General features: G+C 38.3%; 1 protein-coding gene across 2 annotated transcripts in view; it reads right to left on the bottom strand.

Moving 5' to 3' along the window:
• ANO4 (anoctamin 4) overlaps positions 1 to 19,844 on the bottom strand; it is a 388,617-nt gene that overhangs the window by 238,716 nt on the left and 130,057 nt on the right. For both annotated transcript variants that reach the window (XM_049782805.1, XM_049782803.1), the window contains exon 2: positions 15,960 to 16,151. In XM_049782805.1, the coding sequence (XP_049638762.1) occupies positions 15,960 to 16,014 (55 nt within the window). In that variant the 5' untranslated portion in view covers positions 16,015 to 16,151. The remainder of the gene's footprint in view (positions 1 to 15,959; positions 16,152 to 19,844) is intronic.

Here is a 19,844-nt window from a genome sequence, read left to right as displayed (position 1 = left end):
GTGATGAATGGCAGTAGTCTAGAATTGTATAACAAACCTCTATGTACAGAAAAAAAACAATAGAAGAAATAGTTCAGATATCATAGTTCATTTTATTTCACATAGCAGAATCATTTAATAAAATAATATATACCTACTGAGCTTTTAACAGTTTCAAATTCAAAATATTGCTATTGCTATTTTTATTTACTTGGCTTTTGACCCTTAAAATTGTAACCCCATGTCTGGCACCATTTGATACTTTTATTGCTAGTATGCAAAGTAAAATAGAAAATTACTTCTCTAATCACGAATGGTCAAAACATTAAGGTAAAAATGATATCAAACCCCCTAAAAGAAACTTGGAACAATTAGAGGGAAAGCAAAGCCATACAAACACAAGATGAAGGTGATCCTGAGTAGAATAAGTGAAAGCCATCTTCCAGCTTTGGAGTACAGACCAAAGGGAAAGGCTCTACAATGATGAGGTACACACAGAATTTACAATGATTCTGGAACATATGCACTATTTGGCTTCTGAACTATTTTGGTAAGATGGCTATCATTCATTCCAGAGCCAAGGATTATGTTGAGCATTTGACATCAATAACATTTAATGTTCATGGCAATGCTACTTAGGGTTCTCAGATAAACGACACAAAAATATGGGCACCCAATTAAATTCAAAATTTAAATAACCAGTAGTATCATTCTTATTAAAGGGTGACCCTTAGATATTCGAACATCTTTACACACACTCAAGTACTTAGTACTCAACTGTAATGTATGGGCCCCATTTTTCATTGAGTATAAAGAATACGGTAGGAGGGACTTCATTTACTGGTGAAGAAACTGAGTTTAAGAGAAAAAAACATCATTTTGGCTTGCAAAACTTTTAGTAAGGTGTAGTAAGGCGGCCACCCCCACCTTCAGCCTTTAAGAAACTTTGATTTGGCTGAACTCTGCTGGAACTCAGATGCCAGAACCCCTATCTGCTTGTCTTCTGTGCTGTGCTCCACTTTTGGAATGATATCATCCTGTGTGTGGCTCATCTGCGGACGGCTCGCCATCCCTGGAGCCTTCCCTGGAGCTGAGCTTACACTCCCAGAAAAGGGAAGCTGCTGAACACTGCTGGAACTCAGATACCAGCACCCCTATCTGCCTGTCTTTTGTGCTGTGCTCCATTTTAGACCTGATTTCATCCTGTGTGGCTCATCTGAAGACGGCTCGCCTTCCCTGGAAGTGAGTTTACAAGCCCAGAAAGAGTTGAGCCAAAGGAGCACAGCTGCTCTGCTTTGCTTCTTGCCATGCACACCAATTAGCCAATGAATACAACCACAACACATAGAAAAACCCATAATACAAGTGTGACAATTGGGAAACAACACAGGCCAGCGCCAGACATAAAGAATGACGATGACAACTCTGATGACTTGAAGATGACCAACCAACTAGTCAGTCTCTCAGATAAGGAGTTAAGAGTCGCAATATGGAAGAAGTTCAAAAAACTCAAAGAAAGTATAGAAGAGAACACTAATAAGAATCAAGAGAATATGAAGATAGAAATCAGAAAACTCCAAACTGAAATTTCAGGTCAAATAACAGGTGAAAAATTCTGTAGATAAATTGAAGAAAAACAAGGTTGTGCTTTCCCACGGGTTAACAGCAGCTGAGGATAGAATTAGTACACTGGAAGATGAGATGAATAACAATTCCATACAGCAAAAGAAATTGGAAAAAAGCCTTAAAGCAAATGATCAAACAATGAAAAATTAGTCAAAGAATGGGAACAGATGAAAATAGAAGTCTATGATAAGCTCAACAGACACACTTAAGAATCATTGTAGTCCCAGAGACCCAGGAAGAAAATCTCCAGGAAGAATCAATGGTCAAGAGAAACTAGAGAGCTAATGAATACATGTGATCAAATCCTGTATGCCCGAAGAGTACCAACTAAAAGAGACCCCAGAAAAAACACCCAAGACACATCCTAGTCACAATGATGAATCCCACAGATAGAGACAGCATTCTGAAAGCAGCAAGATCGAAAAGAAAAATTACATTCAAGGGAACATCCTTGAGATTTACTGCACACCTGTCACTGGAAACACTCAAGGCCAGAGGCAGTGGTGGGACATAGTGACAAAACTCAATGAAATAAATGCTTCGCCTAGAATACTGCACCCAACAAAACTAACTTTCAAGTTTGAAGGAACAATACATGGTTGAGCTCAGGAACTTTACAGACTCAAAAAAATTCTTTTGTTTGTTTGTTTGTTTTTTGGTTTTTTTTTTGGGCCACAACCGGTGGTGCTCAGAGGTTACTCCTGGCTGTCTGCTCAGAAATAGCTCCTGGCAGGCACGGGGGACCATAAGGGACACTGGGATTTGAACCAACCACCTTTGGTCCTGGATCGGCTGATTGCAAGGCAAACACCGCTGTGCTATCTCTCTGGGCCCTCAAAACCATTCTTAAAAGAAAAACTTAACGGCCTACTTTAAGAAAAGTCTGACCAACAGACACACCAAACTTTGATATAAAGATGGTACTAACTCCCAGGACAATTCTTTCTCTCAATGTCAATGGACTAAATGCACCAATTAAGAGACACAGAGTGGCTAAATGGATCAAAAAACTCAATACAACCTTCTGCTGCCCACAAGAAATGCAGCTGCATAGTCAGAACAAACATAGACTCAAAATAAAAGACTGGAGGAAAATCATCCAAGCAAACAACACCCATAAAAAAGCTGGAGTGGCCATACTAATATCAGATGATGCAAACTTATGCTTAGGAAAGTTGTAAGGGACAAAGATAGACATTTTGTATTAATCAAGGGATACATACAGCAGGAAGAAATCACTCTCCTAAACATATATGCACCGAATGAGGGGCCAGCAAAATATTTATAAAATTGTTGACAAATCTGAAAAATAATATCAATAACAACACAATAATTGTGGGAGACCTCAACACGGCATTGTCAACACTTGACAGAACAACCAGACTGAAACCCAACAAGAATATATTAGAACTGAAAAGAGAAATGGAAGAGGCCTAGTAGATATATATAGGACACTCCACCCCCAGAAAACTGGATACACATTCTTCTCTAATGTACATGGGACATGATAGACTAAATGCTAGCACATAAAACATACCTCCATAATATCAAGAGGATAGAAATTTTGCACGCTACCTTCGATGACCACAAGGCCGTGAAATTATATGTGAACTACAAAGGTACACAGAAGAAAAACTTTAATACCCGGAAGTTAAACAGCCTAATACTGAATAACCAGTGGTTCAGAGATGAAATCAAAGAGGAAATCAAAACCTTCCTAGAAACAAATGACAATGGAGACACAAACTATCAGAACCTATGGGACACAGCAGAAGTGGTACTGAGAGGAAAATTTATAGCTTTGCAAGCACACATCAGGAATGAAGAAGGGGCATACCTGAATAGCTTAATGATGAAGCTCATAGAATTAGAAAGTACTCAACAAAAGGAACCAAAAATATTGAGACAGAGGAAATAACAAAGCTGAGAGAAGAAATCAATGAAGTGGAAACCCGAAAAACAATCAAAAAGATCAACGAAAGCAGAAGTTGGTTTTTTTGCAAAAATAAACAAGATTGATAGACCACTGGCAAAATTAACAAAGAGAGAGAGAGAGAAAAAAACTTGAAAACACGTATTAGGAATGAAAAAGGAGAGATCACTACTGATATGGTAGAGATCCAAAGGGTAATCAGAAACTACTTTGAGAAACTCTATGCCACTAAAAATGAAAACCTGGAAGAAAAGGATAAATTCTTGGACTCTTTTTTTTTTCTTTTTTTTTTTATTATTTTAATTATGACAACAAAGATGCAAAGAGAGAGGACACGGTAAAGTTACAGTGGAAGCACAATCACCCATAAACAGAATTCTTGGTAGTCCCATCGATGATAGCCCAGCCTTGAACTTTCAGCCAAAGAACATTAAGAAAAACAAAACTGAACCCATGTACAATACAATTACTCTGTCCCTCAAATCCCCAGTTGTAGTACATACTATTTCTTAGCAGCACACAATATAATCTAAAGACATTAGACTTAAGTAACTCCTTAAACATTGAGGGCAAAGTACATTTATCTAGTTCCATGCACATGCTTATTAGTTTAAGTTAACCTCAAAAGTTTTAGTGGGTTGTTTTTCTTAAGGATTGGAGTCAAGGGAACATAGTAAAAAATGGAGTTAGAGTGGCATTTGTTTGCATAGGCCCACCAAAATATAAATTACATGGAAAGAAAAATTATGGTCTAAATACAAGGAGACCCTACCCCTGAAGTTTCCTGGCACAGGACTGACTCTAGGCTCCAGGCAAACTAGTTTTCTAATCCAAGTCATCATCTGTAGTGGCAATATACCTCCATTCCTCACATAGTCTCTGTTGTTGGTATCATGCTTCTGTATTAAAGATCCTGGAGTCTGCATATTCCATATTGCAGTCAGGATGGTGCAGAGCATCCTCTCGTTTCACCTCACACATAAGGGGCAATAGAGAGAACCATGTCCTGTAGAGCAGGTCATTGTTGTTGTCAAGTCTTCTCAGTGTAAACGGAAGTCTCTTTTTAGGAGATCGATGTCAGACCCTTGGTAGTGTCTTTCCTGGTAGAGGACTGCTTCCAACTGTTGCTATAAAAGACCTTGGATGTTTCGTAGATAGCTTGCCTGGTTCCAGCGTGAATGGAGGATGCCCATTCTTCTGAGGCCTGTGCCAGGTCATTATATCAATGTTCAGGGTGTAAGGTACATTGTACTGAGATTTATTAGATAAGAACTTATCTGCATGTATAGTGTTTTCCCATTTTAATGTGTCTATGCAAACAAGGATCAATGCCATGAAGCGTTATCATTGCATATGGAGGCAATAGGAACAAGACCAGCAATTTCCATGACATAGTTCAATCATAGGCATTAAACAGAGGGACAGTTCCACCAACAATCCTTACTGAACAGCTTACAAAGAAAAGACAAGATGAAAAGTGGATAGAAACATCATGGTAGAAGAATATATAGAGAGTTACAGCTGTTAAAGAAATACACATAAAATATTCAAAAGATATATGTGTTCAATATGTGTTCAATTTATGTCCTTCTAAATAGTTCTGGGATTGTTAGATCCACTGTATGTTTTTGGTCTGAGTGTTACTGAAGTTAAGAAGTGTAAATCTGGGGTTGCAATATGTGTGGTTTGTAATATGTAGACTGGTATGAAATTGCCAGTAACAGCCTGAGTATTGCTGAGCAGCTATCTGCCACCCCCCAGATCAAACTCCACCCCCTAAGCCAATCTCTGGAGCCTGCCTGGGAGTGGGGAAAACCCAGGGTGCCCCATCAGGTCCTCCCAGGAACCCACCTGGAGATCCGGAGGAAAGAGGGAGAGGGGGGTCGGGTGACCCAGGTCTGGGCCCCCCTACCCTAGGCCGGGCCAAGAGGCCCCTGGCACATACGGAGGTCTGCCAGGGGCCTGCCCGTGCCGGCTGAAAATCCTGCTCCAGGAAGGAATTCTTGGACTCTTATAATCATCCACGGTTGAATGAAGAGGCTGTAGAATATCTAAACACACCCATCACTATTGAGGAAATTAAGACAGTAATCAAATGTCTACTCAAAAACAAAAGTCCAAGCCCAGATGGATACACTAATGAATTCTTTCAAACCTTTCAAGAGGAACTACTACAAATCCTGGCAAGACTCTTTCATAAAATCGAAAAAAACAGAAACACTTCCAAATAGCTTTTATGAAGCCAACATCACCTTGATACCTAAACCAGACAGAGATGCTACCAAAAAAGAAAATTATAGACCAATATCGCTGATGAATACAGATGCAAAGACCCTCAACAAAATCGTGGCAAATAGGATTCAATGCCTCATTAAGAAGATCATCCACTATGATCAAGTAGGTTTCATCCCAGGAATGCAAGGCTGGTTTAACATCCGTAAATTTATCAACATAATACACAACATCAACAACAAGAAAAATAGAAATCACATGATTATATCAATAGATGCAGAGAAAGCATTTGATAAGGTCCAACACCCATTCTTGATCAAAACTCTCAGCAAGATGGGAACGGAAGGAACCTTTCTCAATATAGTTAAGGCCATCAACCACAAGCCAGAGGCAAATATTGTCCTCAATGGAAAAAAACTGAAAGCCTTTCCTCTAAATTCTGGCACAAGATAAGGCTGTCCTCTCTCAACAATCCTATTCAACATAGCATGGAAGTACTTGCTATAGTGATTAGGAAAGAAAAAGATATCAAGGGAATCCAGATAGGAAAGGAAGAAGTCAAGCTCTTGCTGTTTGCAGATGACATGATATTTACCTAGAAACTCCTATAGTCTCTACGAAAAAGCTTATAGAAACAATAGACTCATATAGCAAGGTGGCAGGCTACAAAATTAACACACAAAAATCAATGGCCTTCCTATACAACAATAGTAATAAGGAAGAAATGGACATTAAGAAAACAACCCCATTTACAATAGTGCCACACAAACTCAAATATCTTGGAATCAACTTGACTAAAAATGTGAAGGACCTATACAAAGAAAACTATAAAACTCTGCTCCAAGAAATAAGAGAGGACACATGGAAATGGAAGCACATACCCTGCTCATGGATTGGCAGGATTAACATAATCAAAATGGCAATACTACCCAAGGCGTTATACAGATTTAATGCGATCCCTCTAAAGATACCCATGACATTCCTCAAAGAAGTGGATCAGGCACTTTTGAAATTTGTTTGGAACAATAAACACCCTAGAATAGCTAAAGCAATCATTGGGAAAAAGAATATGGGACGAATTACTTTCCCCAACTTTAAACTTTACTACAAAGCAATAATTATCAAAACAGCATGGTATTGGAATAAGGACAGTATCTCAGATCAGTGGAATAGGCTTGACTACTCAGAAAATGTTCCCCAGACATACAATCACCTAATTTTTGATAAAGAAGCAAGAACTTCTAAATGGAGCAAAGAAAGCCTCTTCAACAAGTGGTGTTGGCACAACTGAATAGCCACTTGCAAAAAATTGAACTTAGATCCCCAGCTACTATCATGTACGAAGGTAAAATCCAAATGGATTAAAGACCTCGATATCAGACCCAAAACCATAAGATATATAGAACAACACATAGGCAAAACACTCCAGGACATTGAGACTACAGGAATATTCAAGGAGGAAACTGCACTCTCCAAGCAACTGAAAGCAGAGATTAACAGATGGGAATATATTAACCTGAGAAGCTTCTGCTCCTCAAAGGAAATAGCGCCCAGGATACAAGAGCCACCCACTGAGTGGGAGAAACTATTCACCCAATACCCATCAGATAAGGGGCTAATCTCCAAAATATACAAGGCACTGACAGAACTTTACAAGAAAAAAACATCTAATCCCATCAAAAAAAGGGGGAGAAGAAATGGACAGATACTTTGACAAAGAAGAAATACAAATGGCCAAAAGACACATGAAAAAATGCTCCACATCACCAATCATCAGGGAGATACAAATCAAAACAATGATGAAGTACCACCTCACACCACAGAGAATGGCACACATCACAAAGAATGAGAATAAACAGTGTTGGCAGGGATGTGGAGAGAAAGGAACTCTTATCCACTGCTGGTGGGAATGCCGTCTAGTTCAACCTTTATGGAAAGCAATATGGAGATTCCTCCAAAAACTGGAAATCATGCTCCCATATAACCCAGCTATACCACTCCTAGGAATATACCCTAGGAACACAAAAATACAATACAAAAATCCCATCCTTACACCTATATTCATTGCAGCACTAATTACCATAGCAAGACTCTGGAAACAGCCAAGATACCCTTCAACAGATGAAAGGGTAAAGAAACGGTGGTATATATACACAATGGAATATTATGCAGCCCTCAGAGAGATGAAGTCATGAAATTTTCCTATACATGGATGTACATGGAATCTATTATACTGAGTGAAATAATTCAGAGAGAGAGAGAAAGATGCAGAATGGTCTCACTCATCTATGGGTTTTAAGAAAAATGAAAGACATTCTTGCAGTAATAACTTTCAGACACAAAAGAGAAAAGAGCTGGAAGTTACAGCTCACCTCATGAAGTTCAGCACAAACAGGGATGAGTTTAGTTAGAGAAATAACTACGTTTTGAACTATCCTAATAATGAGAATGTACGAGGGAAATAGAAAGCCTGTCTAGAGTACAGGCGGAAGTTGGGTGGGGAGGAGGAAGATTTGGGACATTGGTGATGGGAATGTTGCACTGGTGATGGGTGGTGTTCTTTACATGACTGAAATCCAAACACAATCATGTATGTAATAAAGTTGTTTATATAAAAAAATTAAAAAAATACATCATTTCTCCAAGTCTGTTTAGCTACCAGTAACAAAACATACTAGATTGTTTTTTTGTTTTTTTTTTTTTGTTGTTGTTGTTTTTTGGCCACACCCGGTGGTGCTCAGGGGTTACTCCTGGCTGTCTGCTCAGAAATAGCTTCTGGCAGGCATGGGGGACCATATGGGACACCGGGATTCGAACCAACTATCTTTGGTACAGGATTGGCTGCTTGCAAGGCAAACGCAACATACTAGGTTTTTAAACTTCTAAAGACAGCCTGAATTCATAGCCAATATAATGAAATGTCTATGTCTCTATAATTATCCTTTCTTCTTTTTGTTCCCTAGTAAAAGGTTTCCATTACTTTTACTTAGATCTTTGTTCTATACCTTAATATAATTTGATTATATTAGAAAAAAATTAAGCACAGTCATGATAGAAAGTATTCTCCTTCAATTATTTCTCATTTATAATATAATCATGGTTTCCTTTGAGAGAAATCTCACAATCACTGTGTGTATCCCAAAGGAGAAAAGAAGTCCAAGGGTCCAACCTTCCTATTGCAATCTAGATGATATTCTGTCCTTTGTCTCAACACTCTCTTCTCAATCAAGGGAAGGGGGCATGGCTAAATTTTCTTCTGGGTCTTCAAAAATTGAGCCATATAATACAAAAAAATTAAGAACCATGGCAATGGTTCAAACATTATAGAAAGAAAAATAATTTTTCTTGATTTCTATTATTTAACCAAAACTGTTCCTCCATAATTTCCTTTATACCTTCCAAAAGGTTTTTTTTAGCTTTTGGTTTTGGGGCCAAATCCAATGATGCTCAGGGGTTACTCTTCGCTATGCACTCAGAAATCAGTCCTGACTTGAGAGACCATATGGGACACTGGGGATTCGAATCATGGTCTGTCCTAGGTCAGCCACATGCAAGGCAAACACCCTACCGCTGAGCCACTGCTCTGGCCCCATAGCTTCCAAAATTTTTGCTTAGGTAAATAATTAGCTCCAATAGTTTATAAGCAAAAATCTCTGACTGGTCATTTTTCTTAGATATGACTGTGAGCTTCCTTTGGTTCATGTTAAATCCCAGCAACAAGGAATACATAGTACAAAATAGAATGCTGTAAACTCAAATGAGATAAATGAGTTGAGACTGCTCCGATCTGCAGGCACCAAAGACTTACAAGACATTTTTATCTATATTTTTGCATCTAACAACCAGTCTTAAGGCCTTTTAGAAAACATGTTAGGAATTGGAATTATGAATTTCATAAAAAGTAAACAGATGACTCAATGTGACTACATTTTCTATGTTGTTTCTAATATCTATGACTCACTATGAATAAAAAATTGGTTGAAGAGGGTGTCTATAAACTTCCCACAGAGAACAAAGATGAATTAGTAGAAGTACACTAAAAACAAAAAGACCTTACAAGCTACATCACAAAATAAATATATCTTCCAACTGTATACTTCTCTGTACACATTTGCAGAAAAAAATTATATGCTATCATCTACTGTCACTCAAGTCTTAACAAGTTAAATAATTTTAGTCCCTGATAATTCTTCTCCCCAGTGATCCGGCCCTTCCCTCCATTATAGTCAATGGTTTCCCTCCCTAGTCAACAGCAGTAATGGGAGCTCCTCCAGGACGTCAGGGCTGTGCACTCTGCTCCACCACACCATTTCTTACTTTCCAGGTCTTCTTCCTCTTACTTGAACCTAAAAACTTTGCAAAGGCTCTGGAACATCCAACCAGTCTAGCCTATACACTTTTAATGGCTCATCACTTTCTTCATAGCTTTACTTTTCTTTCTGCCAAGCAAAACACACATAAAGGGTTGTCACAAGCACTTTATGTCATACACCTTTGATTCTTTGTCTTTTCTTTTGGAAAAATCTCAACTATTATTGGGTCTAACTCGTTATCAAGCCTATCTTCATTTGTACAGCTAAACAACACTAAAGAAAAAAGCATCATACTTTGGTTTCCTAAATGAGCTTTTATGGAATTGGCAGTCTCATTTCTCTTGCCCATTCTATCACAACATCATAACCTTCTCCCCTTTTCTTGCTCCATTCTTATTTTCACTGATAACTTAGCTTTCCACAAGCTAGATAAAACAAGGGGAAGAACAAAATTTTAGGCCTAAAACATTCACCGTCACACCAGTTATCACAGATTAACTATGCATAGTTCCATGGTGCTTGGCTTTCTTTTCTCCTACTGATGCCCACAACACAAACTCTTTCTTCCCCAGATCAACATTTTCTAGTACCTGGAAACTTACTATTTTGAAAAAGAAACTCTTCAACTTTGTTCTCTTATAGCTAAAATATCCTATTTCTTGACTTCCTTCACAGAAAATCTTCTTTAAAAGAGCCATCTGTACACAAGTATCCCATCATATCCTTCCCTTCTCGCAGGATGTCATCACCAACACTGAAAAAAAATGCTCGTATCAAAATGATCATTGTTCTTTACTAAAAAACAACAGCCAACTCTTTGTCTTAGCTCTCTTAGCAAATCCAACCCTAAATAATTACTGGTCTCTCTTGAATAATTTTCTTTATTTAACTTCCAAAACTTGCATTTTGTAGTTTCTAATTCTACTTGTTAGCCATACTTTCTTGATTATTGATTAAATATAAAATATAAAGTATGAAGTCCACGTGTTGGGTGAGGCCACCCCAGGCACCATGCTTCTAAACCCCTCAGGTGGACAGTCTAATGATGCAGTTTAATGGTGGAGAAATAATTCACAAGCAGTTAGTTAAAGTTTCAACAGAGTCAGCTCACTTTTTATTCTATGGCTCTGTCTCTGTCATGTGCAGCCTCTGTGTCATGCTTGGCTAACTCATCTCTTCTCCTGAGGGGTTCTCTGCTGATTCTCTGCTAAGCTTCCTATGCAGAGCAGCTTATCACTGCTTCTCTTTGGCTCTCTGCTTTTTGCTGCTCCTCTCCCTTTCCCCAAGCCAGACTCTTTTTTCCTTTATTCAAAATCACTCACCTATTTCTCAAAAGAAAACGTTAGGGAAACAGGAAGTTGGGGAAGGGTTAGCATACACTTGGTCACATTTGCTTTGATAATAGTTTTCTGCTCTCTCTTCTCTTTAATATGAGAGTGCCTGCAATTTCTATCGTTAATTCTATCGTTTCTTCATTTATAGGTGTTCAGTAGGTCAGATAATTTATAACATGAATTTTTGTTTGGGGTGATACTGAGCTTGTTGCTCATGCCTGGGGCTATACTGAGTTTGTTGCTCTCTGTACCTGGGAAACACGTAAGGTCAGGATCAATCACTCAGTTTCTACTTTATGGAAGCTTCTGGCCCTTTGAGCCATCTCCACAGACTTTTATTTAAAAGATTATTTCTATTTTACTAAAATTATTTCATACTTAGTAGACAAATTATCGAACTCTGGAAATATTTATCAGTTTTCAATATCATATCCATGATTAAATTGCTGGACATGGTTCCATTTTCATGTTCAAACTCACATAATCTGCTTTAACAGCAGCCTTCTTTATCTCAATGGATATCAATTCTGTGTGCTCAGGCTCAAAATTGGCTTTCTTGCTGTCTGATCACATACTCAATCAATCCACTGGGAGTTTTTGGTACTATAGAATATCTAGAACCAAAAACATGACCATCTCATTTGTGACCCTACATCCATTATCAGCTTACTTGAGTGGGCTAACATGGGGATCTTCTTTTGACCTTCCTCCCTTTGCCCCCATCCTCCTTACATAGTCTTAAACAAAAGTGATCCTGTGGGATTATCAGACCACGAGATTCTTCTTTTTTTCAAGCCTTTAGGAACTCCCTTTTTACACAAGCTCAAAATCTTTAAAGGGCTTGTCTCACTAGGTTCCACCTTGATCCTAGGTTCATGGGTCTCTATGCTTCAAACTGCCAAATTCATCCCCCCGAAGGATTTCTATACCAGCCATCCCTCTGCTGAAATAAATGACAATCTATGCATATTTCTCAGTCCTGATCTTCCATCGTGAATCTCTTTCACAATACATACATCACAACCTCTTCTGATCATCCATTTAAAATTTTAATAGGCAGTGGCAAGGGAGATAGCTCCAAGCACTGGAATATATACCTTGCATATGCAAGGGTTCCCTGAGCACTTCTTGGGGAGGAATCCCTTAAAAAAACTTCAATAGGGAATCCTATAACTGATTCCTCTATTTTAAAAAGTGACTAAACTTATCTTCTTGCTAAGCAGTATCTAAAGTATGCATTTTTACATTTTCACATTGAAAAATGTATATGAAATTAAAGTTTAAATTTTAATAAGACTTGAAATAATTTTTATGGAGATATAGCAAGTAGAATCGTTATGTTATCACAGTGTAGCTGAAAAGGTATTTTAAAGAACAACACAAGTTATAACCAGAAAAACATCCAAGATAGATCAATTCAATCCTATACAACAAATAAAGTGGAAAAAAGGAAAATAATTCAGTATTCCCACCACTGGAGACTTTATGGTGGTAGAATAAGCAGATAATTTAAAAATGTTAAGTGACAGGAATTGAAGAGATCATTCAGGGTTGAAGGCTCTGCCTTGTGCATGATCAACCCTGGTTCAATTTCTAGCCCCACAAATGGTTTTCAGAGTACCTCTGAGCAAAGGACCAAGAATTGCCTTTGAACACCAAAACCCAAAACTATAATGAAGCAATATCATCCTAGAGCAAATATTCCCAGTGAAAGTTGGGGGGCAGAAAAGAGCACATCGGTGTGGATGTCTAGAAACTAGTTCTGAAGGTCACACTAATGTGTTAACTGAACTCATCTCTAGTCCTTGGTTACAATGAACCAATCAAGGGACCACTGTGGAGGCACTCTGCAGATGTGATTAAAGATCATAATTGCTAAATTTTAGTAAGATGAATTAAAGAAAGATAAACCTAGATAACCAGAGCAGGCAGTTGCAGGTAAAAAAAGAAAAAAACTAAAGGTTTTATTGATATAAAACTACATCTGTGACCAGCAGCATCAGCTATATCCCTGAATCCCAGCCTAAATTTTCTGATATCTGCCCTGTCACATGTGTTCAGACCTGTCTCACCAGCACTAATAAGCATGGGAAAAACACATATTTCTATGTGATTCACATGAAAATACCTCCTACTAATTCTGCTTTTCATGTTGAACCTTGACAGGTACACTTCAGAATGACATTTAAGGCAGAAAATGAGGGGGTGGAGGGCAAATGAAGGTTAAGAGGCAAGCAGAGATATATACTAAAAATCTTTTCTTTTTGATATACAATGAATCTTGATCTTGAACTGATACCCAGTAGGACAAGCAGGGTGAAGGACAAAATCAGGGGTCTGGTGTAAAGGAAGTGCTGAGGCAGTAAACAAGAGGCAGAGAAAGATTTTGGGGATCAGAAACCAGGGAAGCTTAATGAGAGAAAAAGATCCATCAGAGAAGCCAGAGAGTTTTTTCAGAAATAATGACCTATCCTGCTCAGGGTACCATATAATGTTCCGCCACTCACTACCGTGTGATTAAAGAAGATATCCAGGGCTTCAAGACCAGATATATTGAAGAAGAGCTGGAAAGCAGTGTGTTGAGTTGAAGAGAAACAAGAAAGGGAGAAAGAAGAAATGAAGACTAAATTATTCATTCAGAAGTTTGGTTTAGAAGGGAAGGAGAAAGTTTGGCAGCAGGGACAAAGGGATGCAGTGTTGAATTAAATTATAATTTAATCATCTTCATTGGGAGAAGCCCATGTTCACAGCCAGGAGTTAAAAGGGAAAAAGAGATGTAAGAACACAGTGGGACACATTCTCCCTCATAGCATTCAAGGAGTGTCCAAGTCCACAGAGAAGAATTGGTCTAGAGCAATGATTGCAGGACTCTAATCTCAAAACTGGAAAATAATGGATGAAGGACAAGAGTAAAGATGTACTGCAAATGGAGGACAATGGTTCTGCAGTAGCTCATACCTATTGGTTCCAAGGTTAGAAAATAAGGGAAATAAGGTTATCAACTGGGAGAAGGATGGTAGGGAATGGCTAGAGATGATTTGGCTTCCCTTGGGGCTGAATGACAACCTGCCCATCACCCAGAGAGATCGATATTGGTGGATTACACTGTGGGGAGCCTAGCTGATGAAACCTGGGACATAGGACACCTCAGTAATTCCTAATCTGGTCACCCACGTGACCAAAAGGCCCATGCCTTGAGAACAAAGGAAATAGACAAAAATAAAGTAATTCAGAGCAGCCTAATATATCCAGCCAGAAAGAAAGATATAGAGTTTGCCTTTGTGTTAGCAAACATTATTAAGAACTCTGTTTGAATCTTATGCCTTTTAGGTGCTCAGGTCTACCTCTTTGCCCCTCCCTATTACCTGCCCCAGTTTATGCTAATGAATGATTGTAACTGTGATTGGTGTAAAACTTGTAACACCCCTGACGTGTTTCAGCCCTTAAAAGCTGATCCCCCAACAATAAACTTCCCTTTTTGAACAGCATGTGTTGTCTTGAAGGCCCTTCTTACTAATTTCTCTAGTTCTTCTTTACAGGTCGGTTCTGCTCGAGTGAACCCACTAATAACTAGCAACTTTCATTTCCACACCCCCCGCGGGTCGGGAGACTCCCACGAAAGTTGCATTACACCAAATGATTTATGGAGTCAATGTTTGTGAGTCAATATAGAAAGTCTGCCTTATTCATCACTTACATTTCCTTAGCATCCAAAACAATGCCTGGAGCACAGCAGGCATTTAATATATTTGTGAAATGCATAAATGCTTGAATTGCTGTCTCATCTTAACATACAAATAAAACCTTTTAGTTGGAATTACTGATATAATATGAACTCATTTTAGCATTTTTAAGAAAATCACCAATGTTTCCTTAGAGCCTTGAAACTGAGCAAGTCAAGTCAAATAATTCAGGCCTCAAAAAGACTCCTTTTTAAGACTTGATTTGTGCCCTGAACTATCATAAAACACAATTTCAAGGAAACAGCCAAGGCTATATTTTGTTTTAGTATCTGATACACTTTCTTTTTTGAATGAAGACTTGACTTGCTTGTATTTTCATGTAGATTGTACTCTTGCAGGCAGAATGTAACCTTAACCTTTTTCTAATAGATCAAGCTTCTCTCTCTCTCTCTCTTTTTCTCTCTGTTTCTCTTTTTCTTACTCTTCCCTTGTATTGCTGGCAAAATGTAACCTTAACCTTTTTCTAATAGATCAAGCTTCTCTCTCTCTCTCTCTCTCTCTCTCTCTCTCCCTCTCCCTCTCTCTCTCTCTCTCTCTCTCTCTCTCTCTCTCTCTCTCTCTCTCTCTCTCTCTCTCTCTCTCTCTCTCTCTCTCTCTCTCTCTCTCTCTCTCTCTCTCTCTCTTCCCTCTCTTCCCTTTGGTGATTCCACACACATTTCACCATGGACTGATATGAATGAGAAAACACACAAACCATAAAATTTAACTGAAAGTTTAACTGAAAGCATGATATACTTAGTTAATCAAAGCAGAATTCAGACTGGATCAGAAAACTGCTAAAATGGGCCCTGATTATTACCTGGGTGGAAGACTCTCGCTTTGCCATTGGTAATTCCAGAAGAGCTGGCTTCCATTTTTATTGACCTTCTGCTTGATGGGAATGAGGAATGCCTGACCACGGGCAGGCGACGTGACCTTGGGCGGCTTGACACACTTCGCCGTTGATGGATTTGCAAACACTTTTCAGCCCCATGAATAGACAAACTTAAACCTAGAAGGAGACATTGCATTGTCATATTTAGGAAGTTCAAATACATTCTAGCACAAAATTCAGAAAACATAGCAACTATGATTCAAATGGTCTCTCTCTTTTTTGTGGGGGGGCACACCTGGTGATACTCAGGGGTTACTCCTAGCTATGCACTCAGAAATCACTCCTGGCTTGGAGGACCATATAGGTCCATCCTGAGTCAGCCATGTGCAAGGCAAATGGCCTACTGCTGTGCCCCAACCCCTCAGATTGCCTCTTTTTAATTATCGTTCCAAAGCCTTATTGCTCATATTGCTCCCTGAGTTGGAGACTTGAAGGCTGGCACAAGGGTTTCTACTCATCAATAAGGGCACCAGGTGTGATCCTGTCACAGACCCACTTAGCACACAGAGAACCTCCGTGAGAGCTGCTGACTTGCTTTTTTCCACTTTAGATATTTCTTTCTTTCTTTTTTTTTTTTAATTTTCATTGTGGTCAAAGTGAATTACAATTCTCTCACAGTAATATCTGAGGCACACTGCCACAATGAGTGAGGATCATTTGCACCACCAGTGTTGTCCTCTCTCCACCCCTGTTCCCAGCATGCATCCCACATCTCCCTTTTTTTACCCCAGTAGTGCTAGTACCACTGTCCCTGTCCCCCCCTCCCCCGCACAGCTTGTTGTAGATTGGGTATCCATTCTGTTGTCGTTGACTTTGGATTTGGTATTCAAATCTGATCAGTTTTTATTTCACTTTAGATATTTCTTAAGAATGTTGAGTCTCACAACTCAAATTCCTTAAAGTCATCCTGGTCACACATCTCATGAAGATTTGCATTTTCTCCCTAACCTCCTTGATATAAAGGTAAACATTCTAGTCCCAGGAATTTGGAATCACATAATGTTGCTGGAGGCTCTATTTTAGGACAGCCTGAGATGGTATGTAGGATGATGTCCATTCTGATTGTAGTCCCTGCCTTCAACACATACACTCACACACACACTCACACACACACACACACACACACACACACACACACACACACACACACAGTCCTGGGAGAGTAGATTCAAATTCTATGTGGGTTTTTTTTAATGTGTTCCAAACATGAAATAACTCTGGCCACTAACCCAAAGTAGAATGTTCACAGTTCAAAGTAGAATGAACACAGGAGACATGTGCTTTGCCCTTAACTTATAAAAGAGCATATCACCAATGTGGTGCCAGTTTTAGATTTAATTTCTTTTTTGTTTGTTTAGTTTTATGTTTCGTGGTGCTCAGGAGTTATTCCTGGCTCTGCACTCAGGAAGTACACCTGGTAGTCTTAAGGGACTACTACTAGGGTAGTAGGGATCAAACATGGGTCAGGTGCATGCAAGGAAAAATTCTTTTTTTTTTTTTGGTTTTTGGGCCACACCTGGTAACGCTCAGGGGTTACTCCTGGCTATGCGCTCAGAAGTCGCTCCTGGCTTGGGGGACCATATGGGACGCCGGGGGATCGAACCGCGGTCCGTCTCCTAGGCTAGCACAGGTAAGGCATGCACCTTACCTCCAGCGCCACCGCCCGGCCCAAGGAAAAATTCTTAAGGGATGTTAGTGACACTAGAATTATAATATAATTATATTATATATGAAAAGTGATTATAATTATATGAATTTGAATAATAGGGACCCAATAAGTGAGCACCTATTTGACATGGTGTTGTCCAGGGTTATTAAGTATTAGGAGCTTCTTCTGGGATATCTGAAAGTAAAATACAAATAAAGGCATTTTCCCTGACAGGGTCATATACCAGTTTGAAGATAACATCCCCATTTATAAGTCTAATAACTTTAGAGTTTTGATTTTTTATTTTTACATATTTAAAAAACCCTTTTATCTATGGCATATCATATGTACCCAAAGCAAAAAAGAATAGCATAAGGAATCCCCTATACCCACTATTCAGCTTCAGAAAATATCAGGATTTTTCTAAATGGCGAGAAAAAAAAGATTGTTTTCTGATTGTTATTTTATCTATTTTATTTCCCTTTGTTCTTGGTTTGATTTTTTTAAGTACAAGAGAAATTCAAAGCAATTTCCATCCATCATGTCGACCCACCAAACTAATACAAATCACATAAATTTATCAATTTATGAATATGGATTATACATATGAGTGAATACAAACTATATTAAATAGTTATCAGTTTAAAATATTCTAAAAACATATTGGTCAACATTAGCAGTTACTGAAATATCAAGTCAAAACTGGTAAATAGAGACAAAGAAGCAAGCCTTTAGCTTTTCTTGCTTTCATTATATTTATTATATTTCATGGCAACCAAAAGTTTATAAGAAATTTATTCACTACAAAATAACTCCAGCTATTATATCATTGATGTAAAGAAGAATTGGAATCCTCAGTGAATAAAAAAGATGCAATGCGTTTTCTTCAAAAAGGCAATTTGAGGACAGCTGGAATTCAAACTTATGGATGACTGGATCGAGATCTGTTCTTTAAAATCAAACCAAGGACAATAGCCAAGCTATAGATACCTCCAGAATGTGCAATGACAAGAAAAGATGGTGCCTGTAAAACAGAATAATACAGTCATAAGGAAATGAATGTCATGATGACTTTTGGGACAACGTGGAAATGGATGGGGTAGTGTTAATTAAAATTAGTCAGAAAGAAAATGATAAATATTGGATGGTTTAATTTATAAGTGAGATCTATGGAAAAACAAGACTAGAAACAGACAAACTAAAAGAAACAAATCCACTGATTTGGTTCATAGAGTTTTGGTTTATTAGAAGGGAATAAAGAAGGTGGATGTGAAAGACAGGGGTCCATGGAATTGAGGTATTAGTGTTTAGATTACAGTAACATATTTTGAAGAGGAATGACATTATACATACTATTGTGTAAGACAACATTACAATGTGAAGAAAGTTTTAATAAAATGAAAAGAATATTAAATTAGTCAAAAAGCCAAAGAAAGACTTGTTCCTCATGAAAGCCACATTTAACACAGGCCATGTAGTAGAATTTAGTTGGGAATTACGTGACATGGTCAAACAAAGTTAAGCATAACCCAAATGAAGAAATTAAAAAATGTCTTAAAATTTGAGGGCATGAATTAAGAATTGAAAGTTACTGTATGATTTGCTAATTAACCTTTTGTCTGGAAGTACAAGAAAACTGAAAGGGGGAAATTTTTGTATTATCTGTACTTGAAGGTTGGGTGAACCTGTAAAAATTGAGAAGGAAGGAAAGAGAAAGGTACTCAGAAGAAAATTGCAACTCACTAATCATGGGTAATATCAGCAGAATAAAGAATTCTCCAAGTTTTGAGTGGGGACATAAAACAGGCCAGTTTGTCATTCTAATGAGTTTTAAGAAATGAGGAATCAGTGCTCCAGAGGTGTAGCTGCTGTTTACAAAGAATAAAAGAAAAATGTGAATAGGTCCTTTTCAGAAGGAAACATGGTCAGACAAGGAAATGTAAACATAAAAAACAAAAGGTAGGTGAGACAAACATAAAGTGTCCATCCAGTCAATATTCTCTAGGTCCCTGAGGTGCAAATGCACAGCTAAACACACATCATCTACTTGTCCTGTCACTTTCCTTGTGACTTGTCAGGTCAATTACATTTCAAACCCTGGAAAGCTCAAATCTTGAGCAAAAAAAGTCCCCCTCTATGGATGAGAGAGATCGTATAATGGG

Source organism: Suncus etruscus, chromosome 11 (assembly GCF_024139225.1).
Source record: "Suncus etruscus isolate mSunEtr1 chromosome 11, mSunEtr1.pri.cur, whole genome shotgun sequence".
Classification (NCBI taxonomy): domain Eukaryota; kingdom Metazoa; phylum Chordata; class Mammalia; order Eulipotyphla; family Soricidae; genus Suncus; species Suncus etruscus.
This window is presented reverse-complemented; position numbering and strand designations above follow the sequence as displayed.